The 19,863-nt window shown below is 39.1% G+C and overlaps 1 protein-coding gene across 8 annotated transcripts; it reads right to left on the bottom strand.

The window, feature by feature from the left end:
- Window positions 1-442: 442 nt before the first annotated feature.
- Window positions 443-18,387, bottom strand: SPART (spartin). Of its 8 annotated transcripts, XM_030476693.1 has the most exons (10): window positions 18,270-18,358; window positions 11,538-12,377; window positions 10,265-10,462; window positions 9,153-9,257; window positions 7,324-7,453; window positions 6,354-6,548; window positions 5,543-5,701; window positions 5,374-5,464; window positions 4,312-4,372; window positions 2,060-2,231 (listed from the first exon to the last, which is right to left on the bottom strand). In XM_030476693.1, the coding sequence occupies exons 2-9, from the start codon at window positions 12,366-12,368 to the stop codon at window positions 4,312-4,314; spliced, it is 1,770 nt and encodes a 589-aa protein (XP_030332553.1). In that variant the 5' UTR covers window positions 12,369-12,377; window positions 18,270-18,358; the 3' UTR covers window positions 2,060-2,231. The 8 variants fall into 8 exon arrangements, with proteins under 8 accessions (XP_030332548.1, XP_030332552.1, XP_030332547.1 ...); XM_030476688.1 differs by lacking the exon at window positions 4,312-4,372 and having other exon boundaries at window positions 443-2,231; XM_030476690.1 differs by having other exon boundaries at window positions 5,374-5,701.
- Between the last annotated feature and the right edge of the window lie 1,476 nt (window positions 18,388-19,863).

Raw genomic sequence — 19,863 nt, 5'->3', positions numbered from 1 at the left:
CTAAAACTCGGTCTCTTGAAGACTTGAACACTTTGATCTTAACCGTTGCTTTAACACAACTTGTGGTTCTGATGGTTTACAGATGAAACGAAAGGCATGAGCTATATGCAAAACCAAAATGTGAGGGAGCGAAAGATGCAAATACATACATCCCTGTTGTAAATGCAGTCCAGAACAACAAAAATGCTTTTGCTAGCGTGGAGCCTTTAGTAGTCTTAAACTGGTCATTTGCTGGTAAGTGACAGTCTGTAGTAACAGAAATTCTTGCAGTATGCTTTTGATGGGCCTTTTTAATTTGAAGAATTTTATATTCTAACTAATGAGCTTGTTTCAATTGTAGCCATACCCCAACACTGTGCTTTTATTACTTCAGAAGTCCTAGTCTTTCCACTCACTGATCCGTACAGTAGCTTCACATCATAAAAAGGCCAAGCACAAATTCTCCAATTTTGATTTCATCTTTATTTCCATAAATCATTACACTTCAAGTGGTTAGATCCTTTGTTTCACATTTCTCACCCTAAGTACACACCTACAGTAGCCACCACAAAATGTGCATCTATTACCATTCTAATAGCATTAGTTGTTACTTATTTTTTCCAATGTGATGGAAATATCATTTGTGAACAACAAATTATAGTTATTTTCTCCATTTACATGAAATGGAGATAAGTTTTAAATTGATGGAGTTCTGCTTACTACAGGTCCAGCCAATATTAGAATATGTAGCAGCCCTAAAACTCAACAGTGAACTGTTAAGTAAGCAGCGTAAAAGCATTTCAAGGGTTCTACATATGGAGTTATTTCACACTGCACCAGGAACAGGATAACCTACACAGTCATGTCTATTCTAGTCCATACACATCTCTCCATTAAGAGGGCTTGTCTTCATACCCTTTAAAGACAAACCTTGTGCAACTATGAATTTAATGGAATAAAGATGCTGTTAGAACTACTTATTGAAGCAAATACATATTGTCTGTGAATGCTCCATCCCTGGCAGTGTTCAAGGCCAGGTTGGACAGGGCCTTGAGCAACCTGGTCTAGTGGGAAGTGTCCCTGCCCATGGCAGGGGGGTTGGAACTAGATGATCTTAAGGTCCTTTCTAACCCAAACCAGTCCATGGTTCCACGATTCTATGTCTTCCATTAGGAGGCCACGATATATACTCTGCATCTTTCTGGATTGGCTGAAAAATACAGAATGCATAGAAGTTCCTAGTGTCCTCTCTATGGAATGTTTTCACAGAAAAATAATTTATGCAAAAACATATTTATCCTCTATATAAAAATCTCAAAAAAAAATCTCTGTATATTCCTTGTGGAGTCAACTAAAGAATACATTTTTCTACATGTAATACCCTCTTTTAGAAGAAATGCTTCTTATCTTTGGTTTGCTTATATGCTGGATGGAAAAAAAAAGTTTTAAAGGGAATAACTACCTAGTTACCTGAGGTTCATCTTTCACTTCTTCTAACATGAACTTTGGATAAGATTAGCTGTTTGGTAGCCAAAAGGGAAATTCTCTCAAAACATTGAAACACAAAGCTTATTTTAGCAGTGCATATTAAATAAGACAAGGCTGGTTTAGTAAAACTAACTCTTCAGGATAGTTAAAAAACAAAACTAGGAATCCTGCTTGTTCCAGAATTATTAATCCTATTTGTTTCTGTATCACCACCTTCTTTACAAATATAAAGTAGTACAAAAATATTCACAACAGTATTTCTATATTAATCTATTTCATATTTTGAGAAAGTGCTTAAAGAGGCAAGTTTATTAACTGCAAACTCATTATCTGTCCCATTGTCTAAAGCCCTGGTCCAGTTTTTTAAAACCCTTGTTCAATACCCAACAAGGACTTAAGACAACTTTCATTTTTCCTTCCGTAAATACCCTCCTTACTTTTAAATTTTCATGTCAAATTAAGTAACAGTAGCTTGAAAAGTACAGTGTGATTTATATTAAATTGCAGATTAGTAATATAGTTAGTTCTAAATAGGAAGTTTCATCTCTAGTGTAAGGCTTTGAGAAATATTTCAATGCTTTCATTTTTTATCCTTCTTATTATCCAATACTTTATATTCATCTAACACAGCATGGCCAGTTTCCTTTGCAGTTCTCTTTACAACAGCTTTGATACCAAGATTGTCAATGTTAAATGCTGTCACACCAACACTGATTGCAGAATTCATAGCGTTGTCTGTAGCATGGCCAGCATCATCTCCATACCTAAAGAAAGACAGCAGTTTTGTAGATTGGTATACTTACTATTTTAATCTTCACTGGAATTCGTTTGAAAGCAAAAATTTAAGCATTGCCAAGAACAAATAATAATCACATAGCCTGAATATGTAAAGAATAAAATTAGAAATAACCAAGCCATTTGAGTAAGGGCTGATCCTCTATCAGATGGATTACCAATATGCTGCTTCACTTTTTCCTCAAAAACCCTTCCAGTCTTTCTCCTTCCTTCCTCTCTAGTTTTGAGGAGCAGAAGGCTTATCTATAGAACCATAAGGGGGGGCAGTTGTGTGCAATACCCCCCCCACCCCCAAGTACTTTTTCACCTAAGTTCTTAGGTAAAACTCCTAATACCCTCCATGTCCCCTGTAAGTCCTCACAACTAGAACCACAGCTGCTAAAACTTCTCATTCTGTACCACGGGTGGCAGCACTGCGGAGGAGGGAGGGCAAACACTGTCCTGCCTTCTCACTTGTTACAGAAAAAAGGGACTGGAATCACCTCAGGCGTATTTTTTCCTCGGTACTACCACTGCCATCATAGTGCTTGGTTAGTACTTGTCCTATATCACCTTCACCTGTGTCTACATGCCATAATATGATGCTGTGTCTGGTGTAACAGCAACACATTGGCATGTTAGTTCAAAGTCCCAAAAGCAGACTCACTGAAGCAGTGCACCACCATGCTCAAGCAAGTTAACCCACACAGTCCAACAGGTCCCCTTGGCACAGAGAAATGCTGACACAGCTATGCTCATATGTTGGAGATAGCAAGATCCCTACAAAAAAAATTCCATTGTGCAGTGAAAAGTTATCTGAAGTAACCTTGAATCACTACAGTGGCAAAGAGGAAGGGGAAGATAGGGGTAGAAGTCAAACAAAACCCCAGAAAGCTCAAAGCAGCCTTGAGAATATGATGAAAACTACTAAGAGAGAAAACCTCTGGTCTCTCCACTGGGCTGTGGGTCCAGCTTCTTTATGCTTTAAAGGGCATGTCAGCAGTCTCGTATAAATTACTCAGCTGTGAAGAAAGACACGCATCTACACCGGTAGAGAGAGTATAATGAAAAGGGACAAAAGTATAGTGAGAGCAGTAACTCCAGCTGTTCTGGGCAGACAGACATTTCCCCAGAGAGCACTGTACTCAGACAAACCAGGCCAAAGGGCAGTATGTCTGGCAGCATGAGAATCCCAGCTATTTGCAGAATTACTTTTTCCCTAAGCTTCTTATGGCCAGAGATTTTTTGAGGACCTCAAAATAAGGCTAAAGAGAAGCACAGAATATCAAAGAATCCAACAATTTATCGCATTATCAGTTCAAGTCACAGCATAATGGCTGGAACCAACAATGAAACCGAATAAAAAGAATCAGTGTTTTTTTGTTCTGCTTTTAATTCTCTGATAGAGCAACAGCCTTGAATCACCAGCATTGGATTTGCAGATCACAGGTTTAATCCCACAGCAAAAATTCCATAATTTGTCAATTTGATTACTTATATTCACCTCAGGAACATCACAAGTCAGATAACATCAGTAAAATATGTAACCTCATTTAAGACTGCATCTTATCCAATACACTCAGACTAATAATTTCTTAATGTTAACTGATTTTTCAGTTTGCCTGTCTCAATTGCATAATTTGTAACTTTTTCGGGTTTTTTTCTGTTTTAAGAAAAAAGTTGGGCAGATGTAGATATTGCAGTTGTTCGAATTGTTGTAAAAACTCCATCAAGGTAGTAGGATAGTTCTTTGGCAGAAATATTACTTCTGAAGCTACATTTTCCCCCAGTTCTGATCAACATGCACATATGATGAGGATCTCTTTATAATTCCATCCACAAAGATGGTGCAGCTTAATTTTAGCTGGTTTTTTTTGTTGATTTAGACACACTGTGATGATGCTTCATTAGCTTTATGGAATTTAGCTCATTCACTGAAGTATTTTGAGTGGCAGAAATCTTTGTCACCAAAAAAAAAAAAGCTTCCAAAAGACAGAGTATTTATATATATATATTTTAAGATCACATCTCAAATATTTTCAATTGTAATTAACTGGAACATTTAATTACTTATTGTTTTTCACTCTTAGTGGCTGTTGGCTGTTGATCTTCGTATTTCCTATCTTTATATCTAAAACAAAAACATTAATGTGAATTTATGTGAAACAAGTACCAGTACAATACCTCCCAGCATTTCTACTGAAAACAAACTTTAGCAATAAGGCACCACTGACTAGAACTTCGTTATTTAGCCTTCTATTTTAACACATTACGAGGCAATCCGGAATGCCAATCCACTTAATGCTGTATGCTCATGTTTACATTGTTACCTTCTGCTAGTAGTCTATGCACTTTCAGCAATCCTTTTGAACATCTCTTTTGCTACACTTACCACTGATGCCACTTAACCTACATGCTCTTGTTTACTCTTCACTTCCTATTATAACCATTGCGCTTTTTTTGAGGAGTGCATTTCATACATTTTGCAGTTATTTCAATATATTCTCATATTCTCAACAGCATCTTTCAGTACATGCACTCCTTTTCAGTCTTTCCATCATCTTAGTAACATCATCTTAATCTAAAATGTTACTATCCTCTTTCCCCCATTACCTTTTTCTAAGAACATCTGTATTTTACGAGACTATCCCATTATTGCTATTCCTGCTATTAAAGCCTTAGATTTCCTTACACGATTTTCTTTTTTATACCTACTTGCTTTAGCCAGACCTGCCAATAGATTAAGTTCTTCCATTTCTCTTAAATTTAGTTACATGCACATAAATTCAGGATCAGAGCTGAGAGGTTTGAACGAGTAACTTGTTCCATAATGACATTATACTGTAGTGCAAAGATACATAACTGAACATTATTTATAGCATAACCTGAAGTTGTAATGCTTCTAGAAGAGAGCTTAAAAAACACAATCATTTACTCATTTCATATTTTTACTTACAGGAGATGTTCATTACTGTGCACTTAGCAGCTTATCATGTGCTGCATAATTAGAGCAAAGCTGGTATTTCAGTTACCTTTCCTGCAATTTGATAAGCTCTTTTTTTTTTTTTTGCCAGTAATGAAACACAATGACAATACACTATAGAAGATAAAACAAATAAAGACATAACTTACTTGTATTTGACAGTTTTTACAGTCTCAGTTGAAACACTTTTAGCAATGCACTTCGCTGCACTTTCTAAACCTTGCCACACTGTTGAAAATCCTGTAAAAATGATCAGCTTATTTGAGTCCATAGCATTGAAAAGTATGCAATTAAAAAAGCATAAGGAATTTTTATTACCTTGAACTCCACTTGCTGCTACCACCAGAGCACCATCCAGAGTGGATTTGCCATCCTTATCTTTCTTGAGGGACTCTGGAACTAATTTGCTGCCGTGCTTCTTCACATGTGGAGCCAGCTCCTTCCCAACACAGCTTGCTATAGAACAGACTCCCTCGACTACCATAAAATAATAGTATGCAGATTATTTAGTACAAACATAGAATATCTTCCTTTAAAGGTCCTTATGCCTAATTAGAAGTAAGCACGCTCAAGTCTGGAGTGTTGCTTCTATTTAATATGCTTATTTCAATGACAGGCTTCAATCCATGCTTAAGTACCCAACTGATATAGAAGCAACCTTATTTTTCAGATTCTCTGATTTTCAGATTTCAGATTCAGCTCCAATTCCTAAGAAACAAGTATGGCTAAAAAGCACTTCAAAGGGCACACTGGTCTCACACTCAAATTTCAAGAAACCATTGTTGTGTTATCCCCAACTCGCAGATAGGGAACATGCTGTTTCTTTCCTGCCCTGACTTCTGGAGAAGTCTTTCTTAGAATCACTCCAGCTCTTCAAAGTAGTTTTATAATTTCCAGCACAATTTGCTTTGAAACTTTAAAAGAAAAGGATGCCTCAAGGCCATATAATAAATATTAGTCCTAAAACATGTCACTCGCAGGAGATAACAAGGCAAAAACTACCGATTTTTGGATTTCATTGGGTCAGTCCCTCCTCTAGTTTTTTGGCTAGAGAAACCAGATCTCATTTTATAGAATATTTATTATTTAAGACAAAAAATATAATACACTATGAGATGAAAATTTTTACCTAAGAATTGGCTGACTTTCACAGCTCCTCCAGTAGCCTGTTTTGCTACATGAAGTCCCTTTGCTACAGTTGGGTTGACTTCCAGAGGTTTCTCTTCTGGTTGGATGTGTTCTCGCAGCTTAGAAGCTCCTTTGTGTATAGCTTTACCAGTATATTCTGCTCCTTTTATTAGGCCCCAGCTCACCCAAGATGCACCTTCGAGGCAAAAATTTATTTCCTTACAATGTACAACTTTACAGACTACAATTCCTACAGCTTTCCCTCCTCTGCCTCTGCAACACTGATTCTGGAAACACTCCCGAAACACAGCCTGCAATTATAATCTTCCTGAATGCAACAGCATGAATTCCTGCAGCAATTTTCTGCTCCTACAAGGTCCAATTTTTTCAGTTCACTTTATTTAATACAGCCACCCCTCTTCCAAACCTTGGCTTAATACAGATACTCAGTTTTTGATAGATATCCAAGCCACAGCTGGGTCAGAAGTGATAGAACTGCATACCTCACTGCTGTTACATTCTGAAAACACACAACCCAACCCTCTAGCCCTCCTAGCAGATTCATATTTATTACAATCAGTGGATGGTCATTAGTATATTCCAGAGCTTCTCAGAGGGGGGGGGAAAAAAAAGTTTTTCTGCAGATATATGCCTGGTTTAATATAACTGCTCATACAGGAGTAAAACTGTTCTGTCACAGTGGTTTGAGCCACAGAGGGTGATATCCTAACATTTAGTCAAGTGAGAAGCCTACCTCATGTGTAATGAGCAAGACTGTTGGCAATGGATTTAAATTCTGCACTGGTTTTATAAAGCTCAAAGTATCCTTTAGATGATCACAAATGGAACTGATGAACGACTGACTATTTCTGACCACTCAGCTTCTACCAGCCCACATGGATTTAGATGAAAATACTGTTAAAATGTTACAGCGGTTTATATTCAACACAATCCCCTTATTACAACAGTACCTGACAAGATTCCATGGGCAACTTTCTCACTCCATTCTGGCAACTGTTTCTGGTTTTCCGCTCCTTCAGGTTGTGGTTCGATCCGTACAGTCTGAGACAAGTTAATTGCATCACTAGAGGCATCTGAAGGCTAAAAAGGGTAAGTAAACACCTGAGAATCTACTTGGCAACATTATCATCAGGATTTCTGTTTTAGATCATACAAATCCATTATGAAATAATGTTAATGTTGTGTATTCCTTGGGTCAGCACCCAGAAACTCAAGGGAAATTTGTGATTCAATTACTTTTGCACAGATAAGCTGTGCATTCAAAAAAGCTTATCAGAAAGCTCAGCATTTTCTCTATGCTTTCTTCATCCAGTAACAACGAAAAGATTTGCTTGCCAACACTGCCAAAAGATGAGACTTGTCCATTTATCATTTTTATCTTTTCAGAGGTAAGTCAATTCTTTCGTTATTCAACATGGGAACTTCAGTCTTTGGTCGGAGAATCCAGCTGCACTAAAAGAATGCAGCTGTTCTGGTTGTTTTGGTCCTCGTCCTTCCCTCCCAAATTCAAAAATAAAGGAGATTATTCATCCTATGTGCTGTTGATGCTTTTGCAGACTGGCACAGCCAAGGAACACATCAAGCTGTGCATGACACTGCTCCAAATTTAAAGTTGGGTGGATGGGTTCTGTGTAGTTTCATGTCAAACACTGGAGTTTCTGGAGTAGGTCTTAATCATTCAAACATACAAACCACCACCACAGTCTGGTTAGTGTTTCTAAAAAGTGTAACATCACTTTAGACAGTTCACAAAGAATGTATAATTAAACTTTAATTACAGAAAGCAAAAAAAAAAAATTTAATAATTTAGGTTTTTGTTAAGATTCTATTTTAGGATTATTCTAATGTAAAAGTAAAAATTTCAACAATTGAAACACTGCTGGTTAATGGTGCATAGAGAGAAAAAACCTTTTTGTTTAGTCTAGAAGAGTCTAAATTCTTAGATGGAAACTATGAGCAGAATAAAATACACAACATACAATAGTATTCGATATCACATGGAATTCTTAGATTTCCCAGAAATATTTACTGAAACTAAAATCAGGGTATCACACAAAAATGACTGTTGCAGTAAAACAAAACAAAACCAACATTAACAGAAAAGAGTACATTAAGACTTAGAAGGTTGCTACCCAGACAGTTAACAATCTATCGCTGACATATACTATACCATCAGTTACTGCTTGACAGCAGTGTGAAATCTCATGTTCAAGAAATGTCTTTAGCAGGTGACCAAAACACTTTGGGGGCTGGGCAGGAGAAAAAAACAACAACAAAAAAACCCCAAAACTATGTTCCAGATATGATTTAGCTACACCACAGCTTGGTGTAGAAAAACACTTAACAAGACTTCTAAGGACTATCCTAAGAAGCAGAAATGGATTCTCTGGCAAGACAGGTGACTCAGGACTATAATTACATTAAATATAGTTGTTAATTAGACCTTCGTGAGTACTATATAAACCAGACACATTAAATGGCCATCACACCAGGCTTTGAAATATTTGTGCTATATCACAGGTTTTAAGACTCCAGAAACCTGCTGATCTGCAAAATGTGGTAGCCTGCAGTAACTGAATCAGCTCTTAACAAAAAAATAATCTAACAAAAAAAACCCCAACAAACCAACCAAAAAACCCCAAGCCCTACAGGTCACAGCATGCATCGCAGCTGTTAGTCAAATCTGAAAGCTCAATAGTTCTAATGTAAAAAAAAGCCATGTTTTTTGTTCAGTGACAATTTTACTAATAAAATTTGGAATCACTGTCCTGGAATTTACCTGGACTTTGTGGCCAGACCTCTGTTTAAATTTATCTTCAAAATGCACTCTCTCAGTTGCTGGGAGCTCTGAAGATAACCCTACTCTCTCATGGGATCCTGGCACCTGTGACATTGTATCAGGGAACATTAATAAAAACATGGAATTTTAGGACAACAAGGAACTAATGAAGTATTAAATTTGAACTACTTCTAAGCAGGAAAACCAACAGATTTTATCCATTAATTCCTGCACTGAAACATCACATTATTCTGTAGTACTTTTCTATTTCAAGTAAAAATTAGGGGTCTCTTTCGCTAGTGAAATTCCCTGCTGAACTCAACAGGATTTATACCATAGCAGAACTCTGCCCACATGGCATGCTGCAAGCTGGTCCCGCATCATTGCTGCATTCAAATCTTGGTGATTCAACAAGATTTTATCTTTCATGAGAAGATACAAAATTGTTATGAGCTTTTAAGTAATCACTGATTACCATTCTTCCTGAAATGGTGCTCCAGTGCTCTTACAGTAACATAGTTCACTTGCTTCTAGTCACTTCATCTTACTTCATATTTGTTAAGACTATGGGGTTTTTTTCTATTTTCTCTATCAGTCAGTATCTTACTGCAATAAGGCACTAGATTTATCTGTTCTGAGATCCCATTTGAAGGCAGGTTTTTGAGGTACATACTATTTTCACAGATCGTCTCTGAAGCAGCTTAACATTTTTGAACTGTAAACATTTGGTCACAATATTCCAAGAATAGTACCATCAAAACTACACAGACTGTGTGCACACACAGAGGAAACACCATGTTTTCTCCTGAACACAAAATTCCATTTGGGTTCTATGTTACCTTTTGGAAAAAGAGAAAATATAAAATATGGTCTCTGATCCCTCTCTGGGCTTACAATTTAGTATTAAAACCTTTCTGTCTTCCCACCTCACAGGGCCTACAGTTTCATTACTAGGTTGCTTAATCTTGGCTACATTATCTATTTCTCACCGGTGAGTTTACCAAGCAAGACACAGAACTTTGCAGTTTTACACAACTAACTGTAAATGAGAGAATATATTGATCATTTACACCTCTCTTTATTGCCTTAAAATAGGCAGCCCAGAAATGTACCTGGATTCGAAGGTCAGACATCTGTTTTAAGAGATCCTCAAACAGCTCTCTGTCAGCTGCTGGAAGTTCTGAAGACAGCACTAGTCCCACATAGGACCCCGGTACCTGGGACATCGTGTCAGGGAACATGTAGACTCCAGTATTGCAGCAAAGAACAGGAGACTGGTTACTCATTAGGGGATACAACCAGTCACACACCTAGAAAAAAGAAGTACATAAAGAAATCAAAGGATGCTTTTAAAAAGAAAGGCAGGTAGGACATACTGATAAGCACCAGAAACTTGATCTTCTGTAAAGTTTAGTAAGAAAAATAAAATAGCCTTATGCCATCAAGAAAAAAAAGACGACTGTGGAAATATCATTCTTGATTGGTTCTGACAGTCTAATGTAGAGAAAATACTAATTTTCACAGGACTATAATTTGGGCTAGTAGCCTCTTAAATGAGGTCTAGTCTTAAGGCCCAGGTATGAAAGCAGATGAAAAGCACTGCCAAACAAGTCAGGATTCACAGGGCCTGTAACTTCCTGCAGGTTCAGGACAGGTGTATACGATAGGATAAAGAGAACGTATGGCTTTCACTGGGCGATTGTTGAAGACTGCTAACACGAGTGGAGGTGAATCAGCAGACCCCAAACCAGGAAGAAGTTTTTGTTTGTTCCTCCAAGTTTGCCATTGGAGGAACAAACTGATGAGACTTCCAGCAGCCAGTCCTAGCAGCAACAAGGAGATCCAAAGTCAGAAACCAGACCAGAAACACAACGTATGTTACAGAACATGCCCACATGAAGCAAGCATGGACTGAAAAAAAGCAAATAATGCATCTTCTTTATTTGTAGTTCAGAGTCTGGATTAATATGGCACTCAAATTCCTAATTAGCAGTTGTCCTAACTACAATACCTTCTCACTAGTTGAGACTGGAGTAGTGCACAACCCTGTTTTACACTGACATGTTACAATAGGTGAATCAACATGTCTTCTCTAAAGGAGGAAAGGGAAGTTAATTTTATGAAATGAAGAGACGCGTTAAGTAAACTCCTTTAGAAAACAGAATTCACCAGAACAGTCAGCACTTGACAACCTTGAAAGACACAGAGACAATTTTCGCAGAAAAAGTCATAAAAATGTGTATTTGCAGAAAACCATTTTTCCAACATCCTTGATATTATCACACAGAGCAAGAACTTAAGAAGATTGCCTTTTAAAATTTTATAACATTAAAATTTTATAATATTTTGAAATTTAATTAAAGGAGAAAATTATTTTCCTGTTACCTGAAGAAATCCAGGTGGACGATTCTGGGCCGTCTCGCCATCTGTATCCAAGAACTTCACAATGCGTAGATATCCAGGATATGAAGGAGCACTAACCTGCCCATCAGGAGTCACAAAGAATATCTGTACTCCCTGGGGAATCAAGATCAGCTCATCTGCATCCACTCCCAGGTTTTCAAGGGGAGGTGGCTGAGTACACTTGCTGTAGTAGTCCTCACTTACAGAAGAAAACTCCCCAGAGTCTGTGCCATAGGACACAGTAAAATGGCCATTGGTAGCTTGAGGAGTATAGGCAGGAGGTGCTTCATTTGGCAGACAAAGAGGTTTTGCAGATGGACTCGTAGCTGGAATTTGCCCCGGGCTCACAGATGCAACCTCACCTCCATCTGCTGCAGGTGGCTGACTTGGTACAAGCAGAGAATTAGGGGCAGGGGGTCTTTCTGGCTTTTCTTTGGAAGGAATGGATGGGTACAACCCGGGCGTCCCAGCAGAGGCATCCATCATGGCAGAACTTGCTTGTACAGGTATGGTGTTTTGTTCTAGAATGCCAAGTCGAGTGTGAACGTTTTGAAGGGTCTCCCTCATCTTCTGTTGCATTTGCCTAGCAGACTCCCACTGGGACCCTATGCATGCAGGACCCTGTGATGGAATGCTAATTCCTCGCAGCAAGTGGTCAAGTCCTTGCTTATAATAAGTTCTTGCCTCTTCCTTCTGCCCCAGTTCATCTGTATTCAGTCCTTTATTGATAAAAATAAAGGCTTTCCTGTACTCTTCATTAATAGCTTTAATATTTGCATCTTCTTGCATAACGGGATCCTGCAGCTGTTCCATTACAGCAAACTGGAATAAAAATTATTAAAAATATTTATAGATAAAGACAAACAATATTTACCTTAGAATAAAAATACCTTATAATTAGTTTCTAGTGATGACCACACTGCATGTATTAGCAGAAACCTAACTAGTTGCCTGGTACAGTGTCTGATATGTTATGGTTATCTCCTAATAACCTTCAGATTTACAATACGTGATTCCAAGACAGCAAGAAACTTATAACTATCACATCTAGTTACATCAGATATGTATTTCTTAAAAGTTAAATATCAGAAGAATACGGACATGACCAAAATTAAATTTTCCATCTTAAAAAATATTAAGATCAGTAGCAAATACAGGACTAAAAAAAGTTTAAGAATTTACTTTTGATAGTATTTTAAAAAAAAAATCTTTAAGGTATTAAAAAAATTCAGTTAACATTTTGTCTATTTAAATAAAGGCTGAACTTACAAACTCAGGACATATTTATTTAAATAATTTAAGGGAAAGCACTCAACAGATTTAAACAAATCTTGATAAACTTCAGCACACAGAACCAGGAAGAAATACTTTGAACAGTTAAAGCTGTGCTTTACAAAATAAAGCCAGGGATTACTTATTTCCTTTACAGTGTTTATAAAGTGAGAAAGACAATTGGTGTTCTCCCTTCCTTGCTTTCCAGGTGGCAAAAACTCGGAAGCACCAATGTGCGCAGATTGCAGGTTCTAAGAATGTGTTCCTCAGAGTGCCTCACGTGTATTTCAACAACTGAAGAGCAGAAAAGAATCCAACAGGTTTATGCATATATGTTTTAACTGAACGCATGTCTTCCGTCCTGGCCAAATGCAGTAAATCCAAATCATTCTTGGACAAAGACAGTGTTTACAACACACAATGTAAAAAATTCCAGTGAAATTTTTTTGCTGACGGTGTTGAGAGGCATTGTCAATTCAGAAAAATCAGGTTATTTTACTAGGAAAGAATAATGATTGTGGACAACAAAAATGGGGTACTATATAAAAATGAAAGAGCGTGCATTTTCAATAAAAACAATGATTCTCTGCTGTAAGCTGGATGGAAGAAAGGAGAAAAATCTAGATAAAATCACAATGACAGCAAAATACAAAAAACATGGGGTAAGTAAAATCAAAGTACAAAAATAAAAATACTTCCATTACACCGCATTGGTGAGATATCAGACAACACTGAGCCACATTCAGGAAAGCTGCACAAGAACACGAAGAGGTGTGCAGAAGTAACTGATGTTTTCTGGTGAATCAAGTGCTTTTTGCTAGAGAGAATTAAGTTTGGCTTACTAAGCCAGAGACTTAGAGACTGCATTAGTTTCTATAAATATACTGGATAAAAAGAAGAAAGCAAATTAGGAAAGAAGAACTATTCAAATCCAAACTTCTAACAAATTCTGAAATAGCACCTACATTTATTTACTGTCTCTTCTTGTTTCAGTCTAATTATCAAAAAAGTAAAAATATATAATCTGGAAAAAAATCCTTCCTCTACTGCAACAAAAGCAGAGAAATTTAAGAAGTGCAGGTCATGAAAAGATTTTTAAAGAGGCAAAGGTGGAATGCCATGTTCTAGTCCCACATCCTTTATGATCTGAGTGCAGGTAGCACTTATGTGACTGATGCATCTGCAGTCACGTGACAGAAGTGCCATGTAATCTGAAGCACATCTCTGTTTTTATGATGCAATGGAATCCAATTTCATGCAAAAGACAAGATACATTATTTCAGTCCAATGAGAGACATGTAGCTCAGAATACAACAGGGATGGCTTGAGAAGTCTGCCCATGTGGAGCAGATCAGCAGTGACGCAAGCCAGCAGGCTTGCTGCCCGCTGCTCATTCCTCACGTAGCAGGAAAAAGAAATTTTGGGCTGGAGGAGATTTTTCTGGTTGATTGCAGTCATTTCCTGCCAACAGACTCAGCATCTCTGATGTAAGCAAAAGAACAATACTGCCAACCATATGCTGCATCAAAAGCAGCATAACCAGCAGGTCGAGGGAGGTGATCCTCCCTCTCTACTCCACTCTTGTGAGACCCCCATCGGCAGTGCTGCATCCAGCTCTGGGGTCCCCAACACAAGAAGGACATGGATCTGCTTGAGTAAGTCCAGAGGAGGCCACAAAGATGATCAGAGGACTGGAGCACCTCTCCCATGAAGACAGGCTGAGAGAGTTGGGCTTGTTCAGCCTGGAGAAGAGAAAGGTCTGGGGAGCCCTTATAGCAGCCTTCCAGTAGCTAAAGGGAACCTACAAGAAATCTGGAGAGGGACTTTTTACAAGGACATGTAGGCATAGAACAAGAAGGAATGGTTTTAAACTGAAAGAGGGTAGGTTTAGCTTAAATATAAGGAAGAAATCCTTCATTATGAGGGCGGTGAGGAACAGGTTGCCCAGAGAAGCTGTGGCTGTCCCATCCCTGGCAGTGTTCAAGGCCAGGCTGGACAGAGCTTGGAGCAACCTGGTCTAGTGGAAGGTGTCCCTGCCCATGGCAGGGGGGTTAGATGAGCTTTAAGGTCCCTTCCAACCCAAACCATTCTATGATTCTATGAATAAAATGCATGTTTAACATCCATCAAAGACATTAAGTTTAGAAGTTACAAGCATGCTTGTGACCAGCACAACAGCAAAAAATTATCTTGAAAGTAACTGGAAAGAACTCTAAAAAGTATGTGAACAGAGCTGGATCCCTACATGAAAGATTAAACTTAACCATGTCATATATCTTATGATCTACACATTAACCATTTGAGATATGCATAGTCAAATTATTTGCTAGCAAAAAAAAAAACAAAACAGGGACTCCCAAACTACATAATCTTGTGTCAATACTTGTGTTTACTAATGAAAAATCCATTTTTTCTTTTGAGAAGGGTATAAAGGTGGAAAACAATTTAACAGTAAAGAACTCTGATTTAAAAATAATTGTAGGTTTCCAAAACACAGAAAATGTTTAGAAGACAGAAAGACAGACAAGTTTTAACTAACATCAGAATGTACTTCTTCATGAGCAAAATCTAGTGTTTTGACATTTTTAGTACCTGTGAAAAATCCCTTCTTAAGGTAAAGAATTAATTTGTGAGAACACAATTGCAGTACCATAGTCTACTTTACCCCATGTTTTTGATTTGTTTTTGCTGAGAGGCCGAGGCAAGGATATTTTACAGATTCTAAATAATTCTTTTGCTAGTGATTGTTAGATATACAACAAGAAGAGACATCAAGTAAAAGCCTCAAGTCATATCTACATTTCAACTTGAGCCAATTAATTTACTATTCACTATATGCTTGTCACATTGTCACCAAAACTGTTCTTGCTAAAGCTCAATCTTTATTAACACTAGAAAAAGTCTGTAAGAAAAAGGAGCCGTCAGCACTATCAGCATATACACAGCAATAGTGCATGGCTGTGCGCGGCAGAGATACAAAAGCTGACTCAGCAGTTCAGAAGAGTGGGAATGCTGCAACTCATGTCCAACTGTTTGAAACATCCCAAATTTGCAGTATATGCACAGCATAGGTACCACCAAGCCATCCCTTTGGGTAGAAAAGCACTTGGAAATGGAAGAAGGAATTCACAGTAGATTTTAACTTTAACACAAGATAACTAAAAGTCATCCTGAAGAGCTGAATTTATTCTTACTAATTTATTAAAATTAATACAAAATAATGGATGGTATAAAGTAAATAAGCCAACTGGATTGCTCCCTCACAACACAAGAAGAAATATTCTCTGAAACAGAACATTTAAGCACCAATCTGATCATATACAAGGAAGATCTTCGGTCATTATTATTTTCAGTGTATGATCTTAATATAGTATGTAAGTGTTCTGCATATTTTAATATTTATCTGTAATCCATTTCTGTACAATGCAGTCTTATTTCCTCTGTTTTGAGGCTGGAACGAATGGCAAAGTGTATGTTACTAAATACAAGAGCACTGCAAACCAACCTTTGGTCCTATGGGCAGATTGGCCCAGATCTGTACTACTCAGTGCTAAGTAAGACTTAGAGGAACTTGGAGAAAGCTGGTCCAAAACAGAGCTAAGAAAAGAGCTAACGGGCACTGCAGATAATCACAGGTCAATTCAGTGGTTGAGCTCATTCCGCAGCCCTTTTTCATTTATCAGTACAGATACACTCTGGGGCTTCCAGTGACATGACCAAGACAGACTACAATGCAACAGGGAAACCTGAGTTCCATTTGATATTGTAAACTAACATCTCAGCTATCTGACTGACGATCCTGCATCTGAAGCAGCAAACCGTACTTCATTAAAAAATAATGTATATTAAAAAAACCCAGCACAGCTCAGTGGTGGATCTCAGTACCAGAAGGTAAATGTGAAGCCTAAAGCTTAAGAGGATTAAATATCCTGACTGCCAGAGGTCACTCTTTCCAACTATTTTTGAAACCTGGGGGGTGTAGGGGAGAAAAAAAGCAAAACAACAACAGAAAAAAAAACCAACCAACAACAACAACAACAAAAACCTCCACCAACACCTAATCCAAGAGCTCTTTCTATATGTCAACTGTTTCTCTATCAGCCACTGATTTCAAAGATGAAGAGGATGAAGGAGACCTACCATGCAGCCAGAACTGTTTAAGCCTTATTTCTATAGGGAAATAGCAATGAAGAAAGTATTTGTAACTTCCAAGAATTTAGAGAACAACCTGAATTAAAACAGATCTTATAAAGGATAGAAACTAATACAAGCCACGTACTAGCCTGATAAATTTACATTTTTTTTTTCTTTATTTAAATTAGTTTATTTAAAGTAACCCTTGTATTTTTCATTAGGTGATTGCCTACTGCTAGAGTTTAAGCAGGTAGGTAATATCAAAGACTGGATAACAGAGAAAGTCAGTGAACTGGTCTAACATGGCAATTCCTACTCTCAAAATTACTTAAATCTTGAGCAAACTCCCATCTTCTGACATTCCAGCCTATACCATCTTCTCAGGCCGATATCCCAGCAGCTGCGTTCACCCAGCCAGCACGTCTATTTTCCTCCTCTCGGTACTACTGCTGTCTCAAGTCTTTTTTTATCCAAATAAATGAACTTCCCCGCCTCCTTGGTCTGTATCTCCATCACATGCTCTCCACACAGAGCTTTTAGGCTCTGAGCACCTACTTGGCACTTCTCTAAAACGCAAAGTGAGAATCCGTGGGGCAGGTAATTCCCTTCATGGTAGAGCTGCGCTGCCTGGCATTTACACTGTTCACAGCACTGAAGTATAAAAACATCATCACTATCCACTGTTCTGTGGCCAAAGGTTCCAGCGACATCATGGAAAATTTACTGTTATGTAAGATTGCTATTTAATTATTTCATTAGCTGTGTGCCTGCCAGTTTCCCATCACTGCCAACAGATTTTTCCATATACGAACTACTCAAGCCCAAACTGTTTGACGTGAATCTTTCAAAAAAGACAAAGTCAGGAGCAGTTTTCCAAAGTACTTGGACAGAAAACCTCTAAGTTCCACGAGGAAACACTCAAAACATTGCTTACTATCCCGGCTACTTCAACCTGGCCTAACCACACCGCTCGCCGCTGCCCCGCTGGCTTCTCCACCCCTCCCGCCAGCCCCGACCCCCGCCCGCTCAGGCGCAAGACAACGGGGCTCCCGCTCTGCCAGTCATCCCGCCCACTCGGCGCAGACGCGGGGCTCCTCTGCAGGGAGAGCACCCCGGCGCGCCGGGGGCTGCCACCACTCTCCAGGCCCTGCCCAGGCCCGCGCCTCGGCTCGCCGCCGCGCAGGCTGCTCCCCCTGCGCCGCGACTTCCCGCCTCGGCCCAGGCCAGCAATCTCTCTCCCCGCAGCAAAACGGTTCCACAGGGAGCCCCCGCCAGCCCCGGAGGCCCAGACCCCGCGGCCGCGCTCACCGAGCCGAGTCCCGCCACGGCCCACTCCGCCTCACGGGTCAGGCGGCAGCGGGCGGGGCTGCCGGCACTCGACCGTCACGACACCGAGCGCTTGCTGACAGGGGCGGGCAGGGGAGGGGCGGTGCTGCGGCGGAGACGCTGTGGCGGCGGCTGGTCCGGAGGCGTGTTGTTACCAGCGTTGCCTTGTGGATGCGGGCCTTGTTCGGCCTAGGAGTTGGTGAAGGGGACAGCAGTGTCAGGAGTGAGGGAGGGGTGAGCTGAGCAGATGTACGCCGAGGCCGCCTGATCTGTCAGGAGCACATGAGCATGTCCACCATGACAATGTTTCCTTCCATGCAGATACTGCTCTGCCATGTCAGCCCCTGTCACACGGCTGCTTGTATCTGCTGTGAATTTTTATGAGCACTAGTAAGTGCGCTTTAAGTCAGAATTCACACCAATAGAGGGCTGGACTTCTGTCCCTGCTATAGCTGTAGGAATAAACTGCTGCTGCTTGACCTGAATCTGCAAAAATTACACGGTGTGTTTATTCTGCAAGTCTTCATCCTTACTTCCAAATGATAACTCTGTTTGTGGTGAGCTATACCTTCAGTAATTGCAATCTGATCAACCACTGTGGGCTTGCTTAATTTTTGCCTGCATTTTCACGAAAATAATTTTCCCCAAATATCTTGTTATACTTTAATAACATAAATAAGTTCTACATAAACTGGACAATATTTGTATATATATGTATTTAGGTATAAAAGCATGTATATATATCAAAGTTATTTAAACATCATTCGAACAGTAAAATCATTGAAAGATCTCAAACCAATCTCTAAAAGTTAGGAAGCATTGGAGCGGAGGAAGCTGTGAATTGAAAGTATGAGAGAATTCTCCAAAACCACTTACTCGTATGCAAATAAATTTCATTGACTTACACCAAATGCCAGTACAACTGTAACCTGGTTACGCACTGGATGAGAATCGTGCTGTGTAGAGTGCTTTTAATCAGCGGTCTCTGAAATACTGATGGAAACACAATAAATCACTGTTGTATGGGTACAACTGAATATATAATTATTCTACAGCTTATAACAATAGTAAAAACTTCTGTGGTAGATGAGTAGATGGTCATACTATCATCATTACCTTTTTTCTGCCTTCAAACTCCATAATCATTTACAAATAAATTGTCCTCAAGCCAAGTGAAGAACCAGCAATAGCAACTGTCTGACGAAGGTGATAGTGCAGCTTTTTTAAATTATGCCAGTTACTGACCTCAGAGTGAACTGACACTTTGCAAGAACACATCTGCAGTGTGTATGTGCAGTGTTGATAGGCTTGAACAACAGGCAGGGGTAATGCACTTAACAACTTAAGACAGCAGATGAGCATGAAACATCTGGAAAGGGCAGGTGGCTCCTGAGAAGATACGTCTGGGATGCCCACTCCCAAAGGGTGATGGAATAACCTGACTCTTAACAGTACAGCCTTGGGAAGGAGGAGGCTTTACCAGTTCAAAGGTAGAGATATATATCCACATATCATCTGTGCATTGCATGTGGCCCCTTGCCAGGCTGCAGCCATCTTGAGCAAGGTTTTCCGCTGC

The sequence above is a fragment of the Strigops habroptila genome, chromosome 2, assembly GCF_004027225.2.
Source record: "Strigops habroptila isolate Jane chromosome 2, bStrHab1.2.pri, whole genome shotgun sequence".
Classification (NCBI taxonomy): Eukaryota; Metazoa; Chordata; class Aves; order Psittaciformes; family Psittacidae; genus Strigops; species Strigops habroptila.
The sequence above is the reverse complement of the archived record's forward strand: the minus strand, read 5'-3'. Positions and strand labels throughout refer to the sequence as shown.

Excerpts from the sequence above, each read along its gene's own strand:
- SPART (XM_030476687.1), bottom strand. The coding sequence starts at position 12,368 with ATGGAACAGCTGCAGGATCCCGTTATGCAAGAAGATGCAAATATTAAA. Across the intron at positions 10,463-11,537 it reads GTCCACCTGGATTTCTTCAG|GTGTGTGACTGGTTGTATCC; the intron begins GTAACAGGAAAA and ends TCTTTTTTCTAG. Across the intron at positions 5,702-6,353 it reads GAAAGTCAGCCAATTCTTAG|TCGAGGGAGTCTGTTCTATA; the intron begins GTAAAAATTTTC and ends ATTTTATGGTAG.